General features: G+C 32.8%; 1 protein-coding gene and 1 long non-coding RNA gene across 2 annotated transcripts in view; one reads left to right on the forward strand and one right to left on the reverse strand.

Annotated features, from left to right (window-relative positions):
• Nucleotides 1-26: 26 nt before the first annotated feature.
• LOC143041842 (uncharacterized) overlaps nucleotides 27-21572 on the reverse strand; it is a 40534-nt gene continuing 18988 nt past the window's right edge. The window contains exons 2-3 of the mRNA XM_076217161.1: nucleotides 17227-17567; nucleotides 27-590 (exon numbers count right to left, since the gene is read on the reverse strand). Coding sequence (XP_076073276.1) covers nucleotides 27-590; nucleotides 17227-17567 — 905 coding nt within the window. The remainder of the gene's footprint in view (nucleotides 591-17226; nucleotides 17568-21572) is intronic.
• Nucleotides 4954-6269, forward strand: LOC143085497 (uncharacterized). The gene is made up of 3 exons (XR_012981358.1): nucleotides 4954-5164; nucleotides 5520-5598; nucleotides 6163-6269. It is a non-coding gene; the product is annotated as an uncharacterized LOC143085497 (long non-coding RNA).

A 21572-nucleotide genomic window follows, 5' to 3' on the forward strand; every position in this document is an offset into this window, starting at 1 on the left:
TACTAATAATAGAAGAAATTAAGAATCTATTTTTTCTGCAAAAGTTTTTCAAACCTCGTTAAAGTATTAGAGAAAAAATCCTCAATATCACCTCTTGTCATTACAAGAGTCTGACTTCTGTTTAGATCTTGAATTCTACTTTCATTCGTTTTTATTTCATTTTCGAGCTCTTCTATTTTCTTTGACAATAGCAAATTTTCCTCTTCCGTACAAGTAACTTCATCTAGCCTATCTTTCAAAATTTGAACCTCGGTACTCATTTCATTACTTTTTATAATGCTGTCTTCCAATTCCTTTTCTTTCGCTAGTACATAGTTTTCTCTTTCTTTAATGCTAATTGTCATGTTTTTAACTTTTTTTTCTAGTTCTCCCAACCGCTTCTTGAGGGCTGAAATAATTTCATCTTTTTGTATAATTTGCATCTCATACTGCTTTTGATTACTTTCATTTTTCTGACTCAATATTTTGAGTGCATTAACTTCATCAACTTTCTTCGCTAATTCGATACTTAGACGCTCAATTTCACTTCTAAGCTCGTAAACCAACCCTTTTTGGTCTTTTAATTCCCTCTGTGTTTTAAAAAGTGTCATCTAACAAAAAAACAAAAGGTTTCATTTAATAAATAGTAGCAAATTGTCAATAAATAATAATCATATAATTAAGTGATCTTAAACGAGTCCAAATGCAAAAAGTAGGCAAAACATGACTTTGTGACGATCAGCAACTTTAAAATTCCTAATTCGCAATTTTCAAAATGCAGCTGAGCATTAATAAAATATACGGTACCAACTTTCTTGCACCAGATGCGCATTTCGACAATACATGTCTCGATCTTCAGTGATGCTCGTGGCCAAAACATTAAACTATTATGTATGCGTACACTAATGACTTGAGTTAACCTTACATAAATATCAAAAGGCTTGATTTGGTTATCGGAATATGATCATCTTGACTTATCGTTTCGACACTTAAACCCTCGCTTAATAAGTGGGGTTTATAAATTCGCAGCCAAGTCCAGTCGTAATGGGGGACGTTGCTGATTAATATTTGCAGAAGCGGATCTTTGATTTGCGGCAGAATTTTCTGAAGAAGAAAGAAACGAGACATGCTGTCAGTCGAAAATCTAAGATAAATAAATTGGAAAGGGACCGTAAAATATTTTAACGGAACTGAGAAATTTATTTTCAATGTATTTAGTACTTTTTTTGGTTAAAGTATAAATGTACTAAGGAAATTTACAGAAGTTGTTGTAACAAACTACGTCATTTTAGTGGGTTTTTTTTTGTTCGATGTATTAATATTTGTATTAATCTTATGAGTAAAGCACCAAGTCAGGACAATCTGAATGCAGAGTCGACCCAGAACTCACAGCTGAAATTCTTCAATCACTATTTACATCAATATGGGAAGGAAAAATAATACCAGACGATTGGACCAAAGGCGTAATAATAAAGCTAGCCAAGAAGGGAGCGACTGCAACAACTTGCGATGTATAACCCTACTGTCAATTCCAAGTAAAATCATGGCCAACATTAGTATCAAAAGAGTAATAGATGCAGTTGATAAACAACTAAGAGAGTAGCACGCAGGATTCCGTAAAGGTAGAGGGTGCATTGATCAAATCTTTGCTTTACGCAACATCATCGAACAATGTACAGAATGGCAAAGGCAGCTCTATATCAACTTTGTGGATTTCCAGAAGGCTTATGACAGTATCAACTGAACGAACTTGTGGCGAATACTAAGAGCATATGGAATTCCAAATGATATAATTGAACTTATCAAAAGTTTGTACAGCAATTTCACTTGCAGTGTAGGGCATAGCAGCATCTGGTTTGAGGTAAAAACAAGAGTTAGGCAAGGATGTGTGATGTCTGCTCTTCTTTTCAATGTTGTCATTGACTGGGTGGTGAGAAAAACAACAGAAGATGCTTTAAGAGGAATAAGATGGAACATTTCATTAATATTAGAATATAGTATCTCGATTTTGCTGATGATCTTGCTCTTTTATCTCATACCCACCACCAATTACAAAAGTAGACAAACCAACCGCCTTAATACTTTTGCTAGTCAAGTTGGACTTAAAATCAGCCAAACGAAAACAGAAGTCATGGACCTAAACATCAATAACCCAGCTCCTCTCCTAGTAGATGGAAAAAATCTTCCCATCACAGAAAAAAGTACTTACATAGAAAGTACAATAAGAAACGGTGGAGGTGCAGGAAATGACATCATGAACAGATTGAACAGCCAGGAATATATTAAGATCACTTAACAATATATGGAAATCATCACAGTACAGTAAGGAGACCAAACTAAAACTGTACCAGAGTTGTGTTTTATCTACTCTGCTATATGGATCTGAAAGCTAGAGGATGACAGAAGTCGATCTAAACAAACTGTCAATTTTCCATACAAAAAGCTTAAGAAGAATCCTGCGTTTTTCTGGCCAAACAAAATATTCAATGACAGCCTTCTAAGACAGTGTCATCAAGATAGCATGGGTACAATATTAATGAGAAGGCGTTTGAAATGGATTGGGCATGTCATCAGAAGAGATAAAATTTCCATCACTAGAACAGCCCTACATTGGACTCCAGAAGGAAGGTGTAAGCGAGGGAGACCAAAGAACACATGGAGACTTACTGTAGAAGGAGAACTGAAGACCATGAATAATAATGGAAACTGTAACAAAGACAGACAGAAATGGAGAAAACTTTGTTGCTGCCCTACATGCCGATGGCATACCGAGCAGTAAGTATGAGTAAAACCTTTTCAACTGATTTTTATGTTTGTTTTTTGGTCCGCCAGAAGAGATATATGTATGTCGTGTACAAGTTGCAATTTTGTACAGGTTATAACATGTACAAAAATATTGTACACGTTATAATTTGTACAATGCCACTGTTATTGACAGCAGGAATATCACCACCAGAAGGCGTCCTCTTTCGAGGAAGTATACCAGTAGATGCCATGCATCCTGATACTTCATAACCAACCAGTGTCACTTCACTTCATTCAATTACCATTTTCTCTGTTTCTAACTCAATAGTTTGTTCATTGTTGTCTGCTGAATCATGACCTTTCAATTCACCATCAGTTTCAGTGTGTGTGTCAGTAATAACCCAGCGGGCACATGACGTTGTTTCAACGTTGAAAAATTGTTGAATTTTGGTTGAGTTCGTCATCAACGTTGATTCAACGTTGATTCAACGTAATTATTTTCAACGTCGTATATTCGACCACAATTCAATGTTGATTCAACGTCTTAATTTCAACGTTGAAATTTTAACAGAAAATTGATGTTGATTCAACGTCTTATTTTCAACGTTGAAATTTCAACAGAAAGTTGATGTTGATTCAACGTCTTATTTTTCAACGTTGAAAGTTTAACAGAAAGTTGATGTTGATTCAACGTCACATTTTCAACGTTGAACCTATTTATATATATGAAATGTATGATATCATGCATTAATCAACTATTTAAATCTGTTTTTCTAATAAATTATGTTTGGAAATTGAAGCAGGCCGTGTGATTAAGTGGGAGGGGATTTGATGGGGTGAAATCCCCTTTTTTTTTTACGATAAATGTATTTGACAATGGCGGATTCAGAAATTTTCCGGGGGCCGAACTGACTGCCTAAGAGGGGGCCCGCTCCGGTCAAGCTTCAGAGATTCCCTTTATTATCAACCAGATTTTCCCCAGAAAAAGGTCAAACCACCAGAACCATAGCCTCCCCCTCCCCCTCTCGATCCCCTTTTTGATCTGCCAAAGAACCTTGCATGTTTTCTGATAATCACTTTCTACAAAATAAAATATATTTCTTCCATACAAAGGGTTATAACAATATCCAAACCATTGTAACAATTTAAAATAAAATTAATTTACGGAGATATTTATACATATTTATTGAAATATAATTTTAAACATTTCCCGCTCTTAAAACTTTGCTACTCGGAATATCACGGACATGCTTCCGAAAGTTCGCGCATGTCGATTAGCGCTTTATTCAAAGAAACAACATTGTTTACTGCCAGAGAATAACAGAAGAAAAAACTATTCTACTACGTACGTTTACAGCGATGGGAGAAGGTAGCATGAGACAAGAACACAGAAGTGAACAATCTGTATGTTATTTTATTGTTACAAATAATTAAGTACATAGGCAATTGTGTTTCTATCAACAGATCGTACATGAAATTTTAAATCCATGCAGTGGCAGTGCCCACACACATCGTGTGAACACGTGGTTTAAACATACACAAGTATTGACTAATTGAAGAGTACCTATAGGCTATTTATTAATTGACAGGTGCAGATAAAACAGTTGAAGGCCTGTCATTCATTTCCAGTGTCGTATCCATTTTTTTATTTAAAAAAAGGGGGGCTAGATATATAATTAATGAAAGCTGAAAGGCTAAATCCATTTACATTCCTGCCAAATTAGGCAATTATCTGTCACTATTTGCAAGTTGGGATTTCCACTATTTGCGGGTCGGGATTTCCCCTACGGAGGCAGTTGTGGTCCTAGGACTCAGAAAATTCACTCAAATTATCCGTTTTCTACACTTTCTTTTCGTCATGCTTGTAGATACTGATTTGATATTATATTTGGTATATAGTTTTATCATGACAAGTTTCAGACGAAGTTTGATTTTTTTTTGGTCTGATGATTTTTTGCAGAGCATTTTCAACAATTGTACTTGTATCATCCTGATTATACCCATTTTACATTTTCTTTAAAAAAATAAGTTAAGGAAACTATATGATTTTAAAAGGTGTAATACCACCAAATCATGGTACGTCACATCCGGTTGCATACGAAAGTAGGCCTAAAAAAATATTCCCTTGAATTTGACAGTTGTAGAAAATTAACCCTGCATTTCAATGCACTTAAATTATTCTGAGTCGTAAATATGTATGTTGGATGTCTTAAAGCATCATTCTTTTTTTATTTGATGGTCTTATAAAATATTTTGGAACGTTAAGGTTACGTAGTTACCAAAGCAGGTAACATGTAAATAACAGTGTAAAAATTGGGTTGTTTACTTCCGGCGATGATTATTTTCTTATATGCAATGAAATGTAGTGTGAAATTTTCACTGTATCACTGGAAAGGATTAAACTTTACACAAGCAAAGTATTTCTTTGGTTGAAATAAAGGTAAATACTGTACAATTTTTTTAAAAGTGCCAATTTAACAAAGACTAATAGGGAAAAATCAATGGTGGTATTACACCTAAATATTTAGGGAAACTACATATGCACTCGTGACCTTATTGTACTTTCATTTTTAAAAGTTATTAATAAACCAGTTCATACATTGTAAACATGGACTATTCGGAATGGATTTAGACACAGAGAGCTCGTTTGGGGTAAAATTGCCTTGAAATGAGGGTTTACGGGTGTTTTCTAAGTCAAATGAGTGGACAGACAAAGCTGTATTTAGTTTACTGTGTTAAATTTTAAATTACCCTGACAGATTTGTTTATACAACATGTGATTTTTTTTATTTTAGTGTTAACCATGTTCTGAAGAGCATTCTGTTGAAAAATCTCATATGTGAATTGGTCTGCAGATGACACTTCAGCATTAAAGTAAGTATCAACTATCATCATGTTTTTTTTTTTTTTTTTGGCCGCAAAAGTTTACAATTTGCCATTGTGCCGTCTACATTTTGCACAGACAATAAATCATCTAAACACTTATTTGCCCTGGATTTACACACATCAGAATCCAGTCTCACATACTTAAACTTCATAATTCTTACCAATTATTTTTTGTACCAGCATTCCAAGGGACATAACCCTTTTTAAAAACATTTTGAGGTATTTTTTTATTACTCTTTCTCCCAATTTTCGAATGTAAAATACAAGAAAGTGGACTCTTTGTGTAAATCTATTAGAAATATACTGTTATGAGTAAATAAAAAGACTTTGATACCAGTAACAATAAATGATTGACTGAAGGGAACCGTTATTTGTCACACTAGGCGAACAGACCAAAAACTTGAGTTACACATAAGGGCTTATAGAAACTTCCGTGTAGACTGTTAACATTTATAGAGACAGTTCTTTCAGCTAAAACACTTTAATTATTGATGTAACATTACATTTATTTCATTTTTGTGGGGAAATAATCACATTTGTTTTAATTTTTAGACAAAAGATATCAAGTTTTGATGAAAAAGGAAGGAAGGAGGAAAATGGACCAAAACAGACCAAAGCAGACCTTCAAATGAACTCTAAAAGGTGCAATAAAATTGTTTATCATCTTAAAGTTGTCTTTTGTATTCTATATAATTGTTTGAATGCATAGATCATGAGTTTATGATCAGATATTAGTCAACACTGCATTTTATAATATTACACTGAAATTAGGATTTTTCGAAGAAATTAGACTGAAATTGCCGTAGGATATGGCCTTACATTATAGTGATTTTCTCTGAAACTATAGCTCTGACTGAGACAAAACTTGACAGTTATGCTTGAAATAACTTGCAATTGGAGGGGAAAAAATTACATTAAGTTTATTTGACATTTAGGTGTTCTTTAGGTGTAATACCACCAAATCATGGTACGTCACATCCGGTTGCATACGAAAGTAGGCATAAAAAAATATTCCCTTGAATTTGACAGTTGTAGAAAATTAACCCTGCATTTCAATGCACTTAAATTTTTCTGAGTCGTAAATATGTATGTTGGATGTCTGAAAGCATCCTTCTTTTTTTATTTGATGGTCTTATAAAATATTTTGGAACGTTAAGGTTACGTAGTTACCAAAGCAGGTAACATGTAAATAACAGTGTAAAAATTGGGTTGTTTACTTCCGGCGATGATTATTTTCTTATATGCAATGAAATGTAGTGTGAAATTTTCACTGTATCACTGGAAAGGATTAAACTTTACACAAGCAAAGTATTTCTTTGGTTGAAATAAAGGTAAATACTGTACAATTTTTTTAAAAGTGCCAATTTAACAAAGACTAATAGGGAAAAATCAATGGTGGTATTACACCTAAAACAGGTAACAAAAACAAATTATGAGGGAAAGACTAGTATAGATATAGGAAGATGTGGTATGAGTGCCAATGAGATAACTTTCCACCCAAGTAACAATTTATAAAAGTAAACCATTATAGGTCAAGGTATGGCCTTCAACACGGAACCTTGGCTCACACCGAACAGCAAGCTATAAAGGGCCCCAAAAATTACTGGTGTAAAACCATTCAAACCGGAAAACCAACGCTCTAATCTATATAAAAATGAGAAACACCTATGCACTACATAAACAGACGACAACAACTGTACATCAGATTCCAAGCCAAGAAAAGAGTTAACACTTAGTACAAATGCAAGAAAAGAACATGTAGAAATTGAAATTAACGAGCAAATTTTAAAAGCAAAAACATCCAAGATGTCTGTTAAAAATTATTTGATAAACTTGATGCATTTTCATATTGTAGACTGTAAAATTAAAAACATCTTAAATCTGAATGTGATTGTTTTTATTTAGATGCATATATTTTTTCAGGGTCCTCCATAATTCTTTGATTCAGCGGGAAAAATGGCAAAATTTCCTTTGGTGCCTCAAAGTTGTTCACAATAATTCTTGGTAAGTATTTTAAATTCTATATTAGCAAGTAACTTGCAAAATTCACTGGAAAACAAATTTGAAACCCTGTTCATCCTAACCAACCTCAAGACTACTTTTTACTTATTCTCAGTAGCTGTATGAACTTTTTACGTAAAAGAAATAATTTTTATACGCCTGTCAAAATTTTGACGGGACGTATTATGGTATACAAATGACTGGCGTCCGTCTATCCATCTGTGCGGCGTAAAAATGAAAATAAGATTAAAACTTTTTGAGTTACAGGACTTCGTTACTAAAACAGGGGTGGTTTTTTTTTCCTATGTCGCACTGTATCTCAAAAACCATTTATGATTATTGTTTAAAACTTAACACACTTCTTAGTTATATTTTTCTAAAGATTTTTATACTTTTTGGTGATGATTCAAAATTTCATTTCATAGTTATTGAGTTTTTTGTAAAAAAAAAAAGGAGGGGGGGGGGGTTTCACATGTCGCACCGTATCTCAAAAACTATTTATGAATATTGCTTCAAACTTTACACACTTCTTAGTTATATTAATCCAAAGATCTGTATAATTTTTGGTGATGATTGAAAATTTTATTTTAGAGATATTGAGTTTTTTGTAAAAAAGGAAGGGTTTTCACATGTCGTGCCGTATCTCAGAAACCATTTATGATTATTGCATATAACTTCACACACAAGAGTTAGACGACGGGCGTATCATGCGCTCGTGGCGCAGCTGTTTATTTACTTCTGTGATTTAATTGTTACTGTTTTTTTTACAAACATAATGTGTCTCAGAGTCCTTTCCTGGGTTGGTTGACGCAACCGAAACCATGATGAAGAGTGAAATATCAAGGTTCCTTAAATATGCCCCTGAAAGACGTGAAGGTGGAGGGAGGAACGAAAAAAAAAGAGGCAGGATGAGGACATTTCAAATTCCATTCCAGATACTGAAAATAAATAAATGCTCTTTTTATCTTGTTTTAATGACTCATATTGACTAAATAATTGTATTGCAGGTTAGTTCAAACCAAAGATTATAAATTTGGTATTTGCCGCTTTTCCACCAAACATATAGCATTTAAGAGTGGTTAGCCTCGAGTTCGAAAATATGTGTCTGGGTTAGGTGACATGTGTGAACTGTTAGTGAGCTAGTACATTTATAACCCTGCTCAGCATGTCTGCTCTCATGTTTGTCCTGCATATGGATTTGACTTGTCACTGGATGTTAAACAACCAACTATCCATTCATCCTAATCAAATATTTTAATAAATGTCTTTCAATCTTCTTTTTTTCTAAAAAAGTGCGTGGAACATCCAACAAAAATGTGTTGTATTAACATACGAAGAGCTGACCAACTTACACCAGAGGCGTTACAATGAACTGGTTGTTAGTCTACCAAATTGCTTTGAGCTTTTTAGATAATTCATATTTAACTGTTGAGAGTGGAGAAATATCCTATTACTTGAGTTAAAGTGTCCTTATCAGTGCTTTGAGCTCTTTAGATAATTAATATTTAACTGTTGAGAGTGGAGGAATATCATATTACTTGAGTAAGAGTGTCCTAATCTGTTTCTCAAATGATTTTTATGCCCCACTTACGATAGAAGAGTGGCATTATGTTTTCTGATCTGTGCGTCTGTCCGTTCATTCTTTTGTCCGTCCGTCTGTTCTTCAGGTTAGAGTTTTTGGACAAGGTAGTTCTTGATGAAGTTGGAAGTCCAATCAACTTGAAACTTAGTACACATATGTTCCCTATGATATGATCTTTATAATTTTAATGCAAAATTAGTTTAATCCCCGATTTCATGGTCCACTGAACATAGAAAATTATAGTGCGAGTAGGGCATCCATGTACTATGGACTTATTTGTGTTATCATTCCTTTTGAGGTCATCGGGCATGGTCAACTTTTTTCATGTCGTCACACTAGGAAAATTCAGAAGAAACCAAGAAATTTTGAGGTATTGATAAATTTCATCCAGTCATTTGCAGAGAACAGATATTTCACTAAATATTTTTCTCACACTGATCAAGAAATGTGAAAATAGCACAAACATTATAAAGAAACTAATTATCAACATTCTCAACGTTGTATCAACTATGAGTTTTCAACGTTGATATCTAAACGTTGATGCAACGTTGTATTTACAACGTTGAAATGACCTTTCATTTTCAACCTATATTTCAACGTTGATTCAACGTTTCAGCATGACGTTGTTTCAACGTTGATGTGCCCGCATTTGTTTTGTTACCTGTTTTAAAATCATATAGTTTCCTTAACTTAGTTTTTTAAAGAAAATGTAAAATGGGTATAATCAGGATGATACAAGTACAATTGTTGAAAATGCTCTGCAAAAAATCATCAGACCAAAAAAAAATCAAACTTCGTCTGAAACTTGTCATGATAAAACTATATACCAAATATAATATCAAATCAGTATCTACAAGCATGACGAAAAGAAAGTGTAGAAAACGGATAATTTGAGTGAATTTTCTGAGTCCAAGGACCACAACTGCCTCCGTAGGGGAAATCCCGACCCGCAAATAGTGGAAATCCCAACTTGCAAATAGGACGTGACAGATAATTGCCCAATTTGGCAGGAATGTAAATGGATTTAGCCTTTCAGCTTTCATTAATTATATATCTAGCCCCCCCTTTTTTTAAATTAAAAAAAATGGATACGACACTGGAAGTGAATGACAGGCCTTCAACTGTTATATCTGCACCTTTCAATTAATAAATAGCCTGTAGGTACTCTATGTGCTCAGAATCAATCAGTAAATATTTGTTTATGTTTAAACCACGTGTTCACACGATGTGTTTGGGCACTGCCACTGCATGGATTTAAAATTTCATGTACGATCTGTTGATAGAAACACAATTGCCTATGTACAATGATGTACTTAATAATTTGTAACAATAAAATAACATACAGATTGTTCACTTCTGTGTTCTTGTCTCATGCTACCTTCTCCCATCGCTGTAAACGTACGTAGTAGAATAGTCTTTTCTTCTGTTTTTCTCGGGCAGTAAACAATGTTGTTTCTTTGAATAAAGCGCTAATCGACATGCGCGAACTTTCGGAATCATGTCCGTGATATTCCGAGTAGCAAAGTTTTAAGAGCGGGAAATGTTTTAAATTATATTTCAATAAATATGTATAAATATCTCCGTAAATTAATTTTATTTTAAATTGTTACAATGGTTTGGATATTGTTATAACCCTTTGTATGGAAGAAATATTTTTTATTTTTTAAATCCCCCTCCCACTTAATCACACGGCCTGCTTCAATTTCCAAACTTAATTCATTAGAAAAACAGATTTAAATAGTTGATTAATGCATGATATCATACATTTCATATATATAAATTAGTTCAACGTTGAAAATGCGACGTTGAATCAACATCAACTTTCTGTTAAACTTTCAACGTTGAAAAATAAGACGTTGAATCAACATCAACTTTCTGTTGAAATTTCAACGTTGAAAATAAGACGTTGAATCAACATCAATTTTCTGTTGAAATTAAGACGTTGAATCAACATTGAATTGTGGTCGAATATACGACGTTGAAAATAATTACGTTGAATCAACGTTGAATCAACGTTAATGACGAACTCAACCAAAATTCAACAATTTTTCAACGTTGAAACAACGTCATGTGCCCGCTGGGAATGTCCGTCTCTGACATTACTTTGTCAGTTTCAATTTCAGTGTCGGTAGACTGTTTTGTCTCGGTGAAATGATATTCGCCGTGTTGAAGACCGTACCTTGACCTATAAGGGTTTACTTTTATAATGTGACATGGAAGGAGAGTTGTCTTATTGACACTCATACCACACCATATATATTCATTGTCAGTATTATTCGATACAGAACTTGCTTCAAGTATTGCTTCTAAGTATTCTTTTGTATACCAGGTAAGAATACCAAATAATGTTTATTGACAACCTGTGTATTTTAAAAGTATTTGAGGTATTAAGTAATAAAAAAAACTATTTATATTTATAGGTCATTAACTGTATCAAAAGGTATCACAATAATGGACAATGACAAAAACAAATGATGAAAATATTATTGAGGTTAATGGCATGTGTTGTTATAATAGAAAAATATTTTTGTTTTCAAATTTCAAGTTAAAACCATTTGTAAGCAATATTTTGTACATGCTATAACATGTACGAGGTACTTTCATACATGTTATAAATTGTACTTTTGCATTGTACAAACATTTTGTACATGTTACAACCTCTACAAAACTACAAATTTGTACACGACATATAGACCATAAAGAAGAAACAGAATAAAAAAGCACACTTTTTCAGTGAAATATGTTTTAAATGTTGCATTTTTCAAACCTTATCTTTGATATATATATATATATATATATATATAACGTTTTTGTCGCTCTGTTATTTTACACTTTTATGATCCTGTATGTAAAAACACACTCCATTAATGAGTTTAATACTAATACATGTGATACTTTAATTATTCCTTGAGATAAAACGCGGTGTTATATATCTAGGGCCTGTTTATCGAAGCTCTCTTAGGATTAGGACGTGTCTTAAGACCAACTTAGGACACATCTTAGTCCTAAGTGGGAATATCAAACATGTCTCAAGTTATGAAAATCCTAGGAATTGTCCTAACTTTAGGATACCAATTCTGGTGTCTTAATATGGTCTTAGGATGGTCCTAACTCTATGATATATTAGAATTTCGTCTTTAATTCATTTTCACACGTATTTTATTTTTAGCAGTAGTAAAAAAGTTGAAATTCTCCGTATTTATATGAAAAATGCACGAGATTTGCCTTTGAACTGTAAAAGAAATAAACCTTGACACTTTGAATTCAACTTACTCAAACTCATGTAATGATTTTTACCGATTATATATATACAATTAGTTTGTTAAATTTTGATATAATACGTGGTTATTATTTTGGTCTTATGTTTTGTTTTATATACAGTTTTATGTACAAATATTATACGATAATTATTTTTCATCTTCAATTTAAAACTAATAATAAGTGTCTAATAAACTATATTTGATAAACAAAAAAAAAAGTATTGAAAAAATATATATGATTTCATATTTTAATTTTTTAATTTTTCATTTGTATTTTCTTTTACGCCAATACTTAGGACATCGGTAAGGACGTCCTAGCTAAGATATCCCTAAGATAGCTTCGATGTGCATGTTGAGACGTGTCGTAAGTCGGTCCTAACTTTATCCTAAATTCTGTCCTAAGAAATTCTTAGGATGGAACTTAGGAAAGTTTCTAAACAGGCCCCTGTGTGATACTTGTATTGTTCGTTACGTTAACATTTTTAGACCACATTATGATACTAGTTTTACTGTTATAGTGCTGTCAGTATAAATAATAAGTATTCTGTGAAACATGACAGAGAATACAACGAACATATCTTAATAAAGGTACGTCTTATTTTTTTAAATCTTCTAACAGTATTGAAAATACGGATTTTGTGTGTTATTACAATTTGCTGTTACAAAATGTTAGAAATTATTATTAATTAAGGAATGTATCTCCCTCATGCGAAGCTCTTATTCCTTTCACGGATTTGGCTATACTTTTTGGACCTTTTGGATTATAGCTCTTCATCTTTTATAAGCTTTGGATTCAAATATTTTGGCCACGAGCATCACTGAAGAGACATGTATTGTCGAAATGCGCATCTGGTGCAGAAAAATTGGTACCATTAATGTTATAACTACCACTGGGTCGATGGCTCTGTTGGTGGACTGTTTGTTCCCGAGGGTATCACTGAAGAGACATGTATTGTCGAAATGCATATCTGGTGCAGGAAAATTGGTACCGTTAATGATATTACATGTAGGCAAATTATAAGATTCATTTATCGTGAAAATAGTCATCTATTTTGAAAAAATTCTCAGGATTATTGGATACGATATGATCCAGCTCGTTTGTGAATAAGGAATACACTAACATTAATTCAAAGTTCCCATATACTCTGGTTGAATTGAATCTATTATAGTAAAGAAATAGTCTGTTTCGTTATTCATCGTTCATCATATATTTTAAAAAATCGATGAAAATTTCAAGGTTATTCGAAAGTTTTATTCATTTTCTGTATGAATTTAACTGTTTCTTCATTTCAGTTATTATGTATAATCCTTGGAGTTTTTCTTCCAGGCTGAAGTTAGCGAACAATAACTAGCAAACAATAAGCCAACGAACATTAAGGCGATAAAAATAAAATCCGAAAAAAAATGAAAGGGACAGCAACGGCCGTTAAAACAATAATATTAAAAAAACTTTAAGGCAGACATTCGGTACACAAACTCCAATTTCCATGAAACGGGATTTACCATATCTATCTGTAAATCATGCCACACCCCATTAAATGTAACATTCAGTACTGCAGTCATTCAACACCTTTCACTAGACGGGTTATAAAAGTAGGTTTAGACCACCGATGCACGCACTTCAATTTAAAATGTATGTAAAAGTAGTCCATCCGTGACAAAAGAAGGGGGTTGGCCTATTCCATGGCTTCTAGAGAAAAATAATAAGCGATGTCAAGGCGTATAGCTATATAGGCCTTGTAGATGAGAAACTGGCGCATCGTTTGTGCAAGTTTTCGAATGGCGCTATGTTTAAAAATCTGAAATTTCCTTTCGAAATTGAATTCAAAATAAAGAAAACAGGGGGGAAGGAGGGGGTTGGGGTATTCCAGGGCATCTATAGAAAAAAATGAGGGGTGTCGTGGAGTTGTGGTCAAATTCTATAAAGTTCAAATGGAGGAGAAACAGGCGCATCGATGCGCAAGGTTCCGGGTAGCGCTATATTAAAAAATTAAAAACAACCACTCGAAAAGCTTTTATTTGTAAACATGGGGGTTCGGCCTATTTCCATGGCTTCTAGTGAAAAAAAATGAGGGTTCACGGAGTATGACTATATGTTTTGTGGAAGAGTACACGAGGTCCGATGCGCAAGGTTTCGAGTGGCGCTATGGTCAAACATCTTAAAGTATCGCTCTGAATCTTAATTTTATAAAAAGGTGGGTTTGTCAATTCCGTGTCTTCTAGAGAAAACTAAATAAGATATCACGGGGTATAGCTATAACGGTCTTGTAGAGAAGAATCAGGCTCATCGTTTGCGCAAGGTTTCGAATGGCGCTTTGTTTAAAAAATCTTACGGAGGAATGATTACAACTTTACCATTTGGAACTATTGATTTAATAGCTTCCTTGTGAGCAGCAACCCTTTATGAAGAAATCATGATAGGAAATACCATCCCGGGAATATCGTATCAATTGGGAGATATACTCCGTTTGCAGGCACTAATGGAAAGTTCAAAATTGGGAAACTGAAATCAGCTCTTTTGTCATAAAGTTTTGATTTCAACCCACCCTTATTGTCAATTTCTAGATGTAAGTCAAGATATAAGTCAGACTTAACTGTATCTGTAGTATACTTTATCTCTAGTTCGATGAACTAGATTCGTTCAACATAGTCACCAATTTTGTATTATTTAGTGAGAGAACACCATCTATATAGCGGAACATAAAGTAAAAAGGGTATTGCTTACTTCTTATCTTTCTTCCTAAGAAGTTCCTGTATGAAGTCAGTCTCATAATAACAAACAAACAAGTCGACAAGAAGAGGGGCACAATTGGTTCCCAATGGAATTCCGACATTCTGTTAGAAAACACGTCCTCCAAACGTAACAAATATGTTGTCAGTCAAGAAATCACTCTGATAATTTCAGTTTCAGATAATTTTTTGTTTGAATCAGAGTGATTCCTTCAAAGTAGGATTTATCCCTACCCAAGACAAGACACTTATATCTACGTTCGCCATTCGTTTTATTAAAACAAAGTAATACCAACTCTTTCAATTTGTCTTTTAGTTTGGATTGGGGTATACTTGTGTAAAGTGTAGAAAAGTAAAATGTTTTAAAACTATTGCAAGATGAGATAGTCTTTGATTGTATGTACTCTAAAAAGATCTGGATTTTTTAGTATCCATATCTGATTCACGCCACCTTTAAAATAGGCAGTTTAACAGTAACTTTGGAGCCCGGCTTTGATTGTTGATAAAATAGATGTTAATAATTTAGAAAGAGGTTTCGTGAAGCACTCGGAAATCCCAGCAATATACTGTTGTTTGTAAGGACACCTATTTAGTTTAGGTATCCTATAATATTAAGGTCTTGTAGAGGTGAAACAGGTGCATCGTTTGCGCAAGGCTCTATGCTAAAAATTCTGAAACTACCGCTCGACAGGGTTTGGCCTATTCCACGGCTTCTAGGGCAAAAATAATAAGGATATCACAAAGTATGGATATATATGCTTTGTATTGGAGAAACAGGTGCATCGTTTGCGCAAAATGTAAAATGGCGCTATGTTAAAAAAATCTTTAACTACCACTCGATATTTTTCAAAAAAACAAGGAAGAAAAGGGGGGGGGTCATGTCGTGGCGGTAGTCTTTTCCACATGTTGTAGAAAAATGATAATGATGAGTGTCATAGGTATGGCTATATGGTTCTTGTACAAGATAAAAAGACATATCGCTTTGAACTACCGCTCGAAATTAGTAATTTTGGAAAAAGGGAATTGGCGTTATCCATGTCTTTTAGAGAAAATTGCATGAAAAATAAAACCTCAAGTTGTTTGCAAATTTTGCCGAACCATGTAAACTGAAGTCAAGGAAAATAAAGATTTTGCAGACTAAAACTTCAAAATATAAGACATTTTATACAAGGTACATGTGTTACGAATCCAAGTCGTTTTTTGTCTTTCTAAAAATGTATTATAAAAATAAAAAGGTTTCACTAGATTAGCATTTTCATGTGTTGCAGTCTTCGACTTTCGTTGCACGCGGGACAAATACATGTTTTTCTAGTACTATATTTGGAAAAGTTAAGAGGTTGTGCCAATAAGCATAGAGCTTCAGGTGGAAAGTGAAAAACAATAACAAGTATGTGGAAAAGTTGGCACGAACGAACTGAATATTTTAAAAAATGAATTTAAAATTTACACTTTTGCTTTTGGTAGCCTGCAAATGTGTTGAATTTTGGTACGCTCTTCGGACTCGTGACTAAGAAAGAATTTCCCTTAGATAAAAAACATAAGGACATCATTGAAATTTTTTCTTTGTCTTAAACATGTTCTTTCACAAAGTAATTTAGAGCATTTTATACTGAATCTAAATTTTTTTACATTCAATGTTTGTTCAGTACTTAGCTCAATGCTTATTGGCACGTCCTCTAAAACATATTAGATTAATAAACGTGGGTCAATTTTACAAGATGCTCCAGGGAAAAGTTGTTTTGAACTCAAAATGAATGACAACTTCGTTAACATGCACATTCTAAATTAAACTACAATTTAAAACTCAGAAAAACATATTTAAACACATTTTTTATGTAAAAGAATTCAAAATTTAATTAAATAATAAAAACGTATCAAATTAAAGAAAATTGTGAAAAGATTTTTGAAAGATTGATTAAAGCTTAACTAGAAAAAGGGTAACAGAAATAGTTATAAGTAATCAACAAAGTGGTATGAAAAAACAACGCCACAAATGTTTCGTCTTGCAAATATCATTATATGTATTTTCTTTTTTAATATTACCTGTCCATCATGTATTGCTTGTAGATCTGTTACTAGATTTTTATCCTGGTTTCCCTTATCTTTGTTTCCCTTAAGCACACCAATAAAACTCTCTAAAACTTTTAGGTTCTTGTTTCTGCAGTGTTTTTCAATAATCTTCATCATTGTTTTTAGTTTTTTGTCAAAGACCAGCTCTTCATTGATGGACTTCATCTCAGCTTCATTCAGGACATTTGTATCAAACAAACGCTCTAAAACCTTGCCAGTTTGGACGATCTTTTTGTTCATATGATTGATAAAGGCATTAGAAAACAGTGTAGGTTTAGATTGTCGATCGTTCTCCAAATTAGAATCAGCGAGTTCTGTAATATAAACGCAGATATTATTTTTTATAAGCTCACGACTATATTATATTTGATCATTTGACAGATTAAAAAATGGACTGTTATACATTTTCTTGTTTCCTTATTGCTGATTTCCATTAGACCGACAATAAAACAAATTACAATTCAATTTAATTGCATTTTGACGGATTGATTTAGGAAATTAAAATCTATTGTAGCAAGTCAGGAATATGACACCTTTTACCCATTCGTTTACGTGTTAGAGCTTTAAATTTTGCCAATTGAGTAGGGACTTTCTGTTTCGTATTTTCCTCGAAGTTTGATATTTTTGTTAATTTACTTTTTATTATAATTTGGAGTTCATCCAAACAAACTTCACACTTCAGGGAATATTTTAACATGGTAAGTAGTTTTCTAAAACAAAATTTGAAAAACTAAGAAAGTAGGGGGGCCAAAAACGGGCGTTATCGTACCCTGTACTTTGTAAAGCATCGAAAAACCCGAAATTTCCCATAGAAAATGACATGTATTTTTTTTTTTGAAAAGGAATGTCTTGTTCCTTAAACTTTCCTCGTTTACTCATGATGAGATAGTATCGAACCCTATCTAATTATGATTCACAACAGGTATACATTTGAGTCTTTAGATTTGTACATGACAATTATTACATGAAGTACCACGGATCTAACCAGTAACGTGGTCGTGATCGTGGTGTCTAACTTCATATTTTTGTGCTGATGAGGGTTTGTTTACAATCATATCATTGTGTAGACTATTTATAGTCGCACTTGTCCATAAACTCGCTTACTTTCATCCGTTCGATATAGCAAAGTATATCTTTTCTTTCTTTATGCCCCCCCTCACCTCACTAAGTTAACAACTTATATCAAAAGATTGCGATAAAACAGATTACAAATTTATATATATCTTCGTTGTGGCTAGGCTGTAATTATATTTTGTTCATCCCACCATTCAGTGCTTTTGTTGATTGATACATTTTCTCTGAAATGTTGCGTTGCCGTTCCTCGGAAGGTTGGTCAACATCTTCTCTCATCTAATGTTTAAATCCGGGTTTTACGTCGTATTCCTTCTGGCGTCCTTTTCTTCCCACCATTTTGTTTCCACACATGTTAATATAAAAGATCTTTCCTTTTCATGGTGAAACTACAATGTTCACGTTCATATATATATTTGGACGGTTATGTTGGTGTCGAATTATGCATACTTCATTCAACATGTTCAGAACCTAAATTTGTTATCTTTTTAATCGCAATCTTTTGAGTTCAGTTGTTACTCGGTTGGATTTTACTTTTGAATTGGATTTTAGACTGTCTTTTAGTCCTGCGCTGACAGTTGTTGCAACTTGAATAAATTAAACATAGAAGCTTACTTTGGATTATATACTAAGGGATGTAAACGTGGATGTGCATGCAAAGTTTACAAGCTCATACGAAGGAGGAGATGTGATAAAAACCACCTCCGTTTATGCTCCACTAAACTCCAACGGATTATAAACAGGATGTTTAGTAACACTAAAGTGGATTAATAAATTAATCAACTTTAGTTGAAATGATTACACTACAAAAGTCAGAAAGTCTGAAAAGACCAGTTTTTGTCTGAATTTGCATGAATTTTTACTCGACATTCTTAATTTGTCTGAATAATTTAAAAAAAATCTTGTTAAGTTACTGACAAACAGCATTGAGATATTTGCCGTTCGCAAAACTGCCAGTCAAATTTGCTTTACTATAAAATAGGTGACAGTTTTAAAAACTGACCATGTGTCTCTTTTGGACCCCACACTTCATCTTTTAGGTTTGTGTGGCTAAAAAAGAAGGAGGGGGGAAGCTTTCGTGTAGGTCAAATTATTTGTTTTAATCTTGATTCAAAAACCTTATTCCTTTTTTAGGACAACCCAAAAACATTTTTTATATAACTTTTTTTTATCAAAAATAAATATTTGTAGAATTTTTTTTTTATATCTATATTATGCATGTCTGTTTGAGATCCATTTCATAAGACCAATGATTTCTATAGAAATCATTGATGGGACCCATTATGAATACATTTTTTTATTATTCCTGGAGCAGATAATAATTTTCTTTTATTCTTTGGGAATTATTCAATTGTTTATGTTAAAATAATTAACTTCATAATTTTGATGAAGAAAATCCATTTTAAATCAATTTTTTTTTTCTTCATCAAAGTGATGATTTTCATAATTTTCATCTATCAACAAACTTTTTAAATTATAATGACATGGTCGGTTAACTGATAAGTTGTATGGCTGATTGCAGGTAAACCAGTAATTTCTATTTGACAGTTGCATGTACTTTGGGGAGTGGAATACCTTTATTTTATGGGGAACATCCTGTCCATGTGTAATACTTAATATATATTCCAACAGATGACATTACACACATTTTTCTTCTGATAAATGAATGATTTGTATATCATCATAATTTACTATTTATATAAACCACATTTTGGTACAATAATTATTTACCATATTAACATTGAATATTATGTTCGTAGAATAAAATATGTCTACTAGACAGTATGATTGGTTTTAATCATTTAATTTATAAGATTTAGGAATTAAAATTTGTAATTTAAAAACCCACATTTATTTAAATTGTTTTATATCAACACACCCACATTTAAATTATTTTATATATTAGATTCCATAGCCATATTTGCATTTGTAAAAATATTTATATACCCAAATATTTAAGTATTTTACATGCCCAACTTTTGTTTTTGTTGCAAGAAGTGTTATATAAAGAGAAATAAAGATTAAAGTTATGTCATATTGGTCAAGATTTGTAAAACTCAGAACTGTCAAGTAAATTTAAGACCCAATTCAAAATGTTCAGAATATGTCAAGCCATACTGAGAAAAAATAAGAATGTCGAGAAAATGTCGAGAAATTTCAAGACAGTATTCAAATGTCAAGAAATTTTAAAACCATATTAAGAATGTCAAGAATATGTCGAGTAAATTTCATACAAATTTGATATAAATGAGAATTTGTCAAGAAAAATTAAGACACAAGTCATACTTTTGGAAAATGTCGAGTAAAAGTTCATGCAAATTAAGACAAAAACTGGTCTTTTCAGACTTTTCGACTTTTGTAGTGTTATAACCCGGATGGCAAGTTGCAGTTTAGACGAAAAATAGATAAATCCACTTCAATTAGAAGATTTGTAACCCTTATTTCAAGTTCAATGTAGCAGATATAATGAAAAGGCGATAAAAGACCAGACATTTCGTCATAGGTAAGAGAAGTAACGTGACTTGGGTGGGTGAAGTGACTGCCTAGCCCAACAATATACAATTTTTACCATCATAATAGTTTCTAATAGATAAATTTTACAGAGATTCAAAATATCTGATTTGGTTAGACTTTTTTTTTCTTTTTTTATCAACAACTGTTTTAGCAAATTTATGGGCCCAATAAAGGCTCTTATTGCAACTACTTTTACGAAATGCATAGCGTAATATACAATTGTTGACGTGCAGGTATTCTAGCATGTTTCTTTTGATTTTGCTCTCCGGTAATTTCATGAATTGTCTTCGGAAATATAACTTTTTCTATAGTTTTTTTGCTTTGACGTTTTGCAATACTAGAACTTAACGTAAAGAACACATTTCCGTCATTTTCCGGTTACAATCGGTACGTAAAACTCTTTGTGTGATTAAGGAAGGTGCCACACTTTCTGTACGCTACAGAATCGATGCAACAACTCTCTGAGAAGTCTGTCTACGGTTTGTTAGAGACTAGTATCTGTCCCTATCCGAAATATAACCATCCTCCATCCTAATTGATCTACAACATGTTTCGATTTCGTTATGCATGCTGTGTTTGTCACTTGGCGTTTTTAAGGTAGCACAATACAAAGATTATATACCTCCAATTCCCCAGTTTTAAAATGCTGTAACTTTCTTCATAATGCTTGAAAATTTATAAAAGTGGTATTTATGGATAGCTAACAGATTACTCTTTCGAATTAATGCAATGTT

This window comes from Mytilus galloprovincialis, chromosome 1 (assembly GCF_965363235.1).
Source record: "Mytilus galloprovincialis chromosome 1, xbMytGall1.hap1.1, whole genome shotgun sequence".
In the NCBI taxonomy this organism is placed as follows: domain Eukaryota; kingdom Metazoa; phylum Mollusca; class Bivalvia; order Mytilida; family Mytilidae; genus Mytilus; species Mytilus galloprovincialis.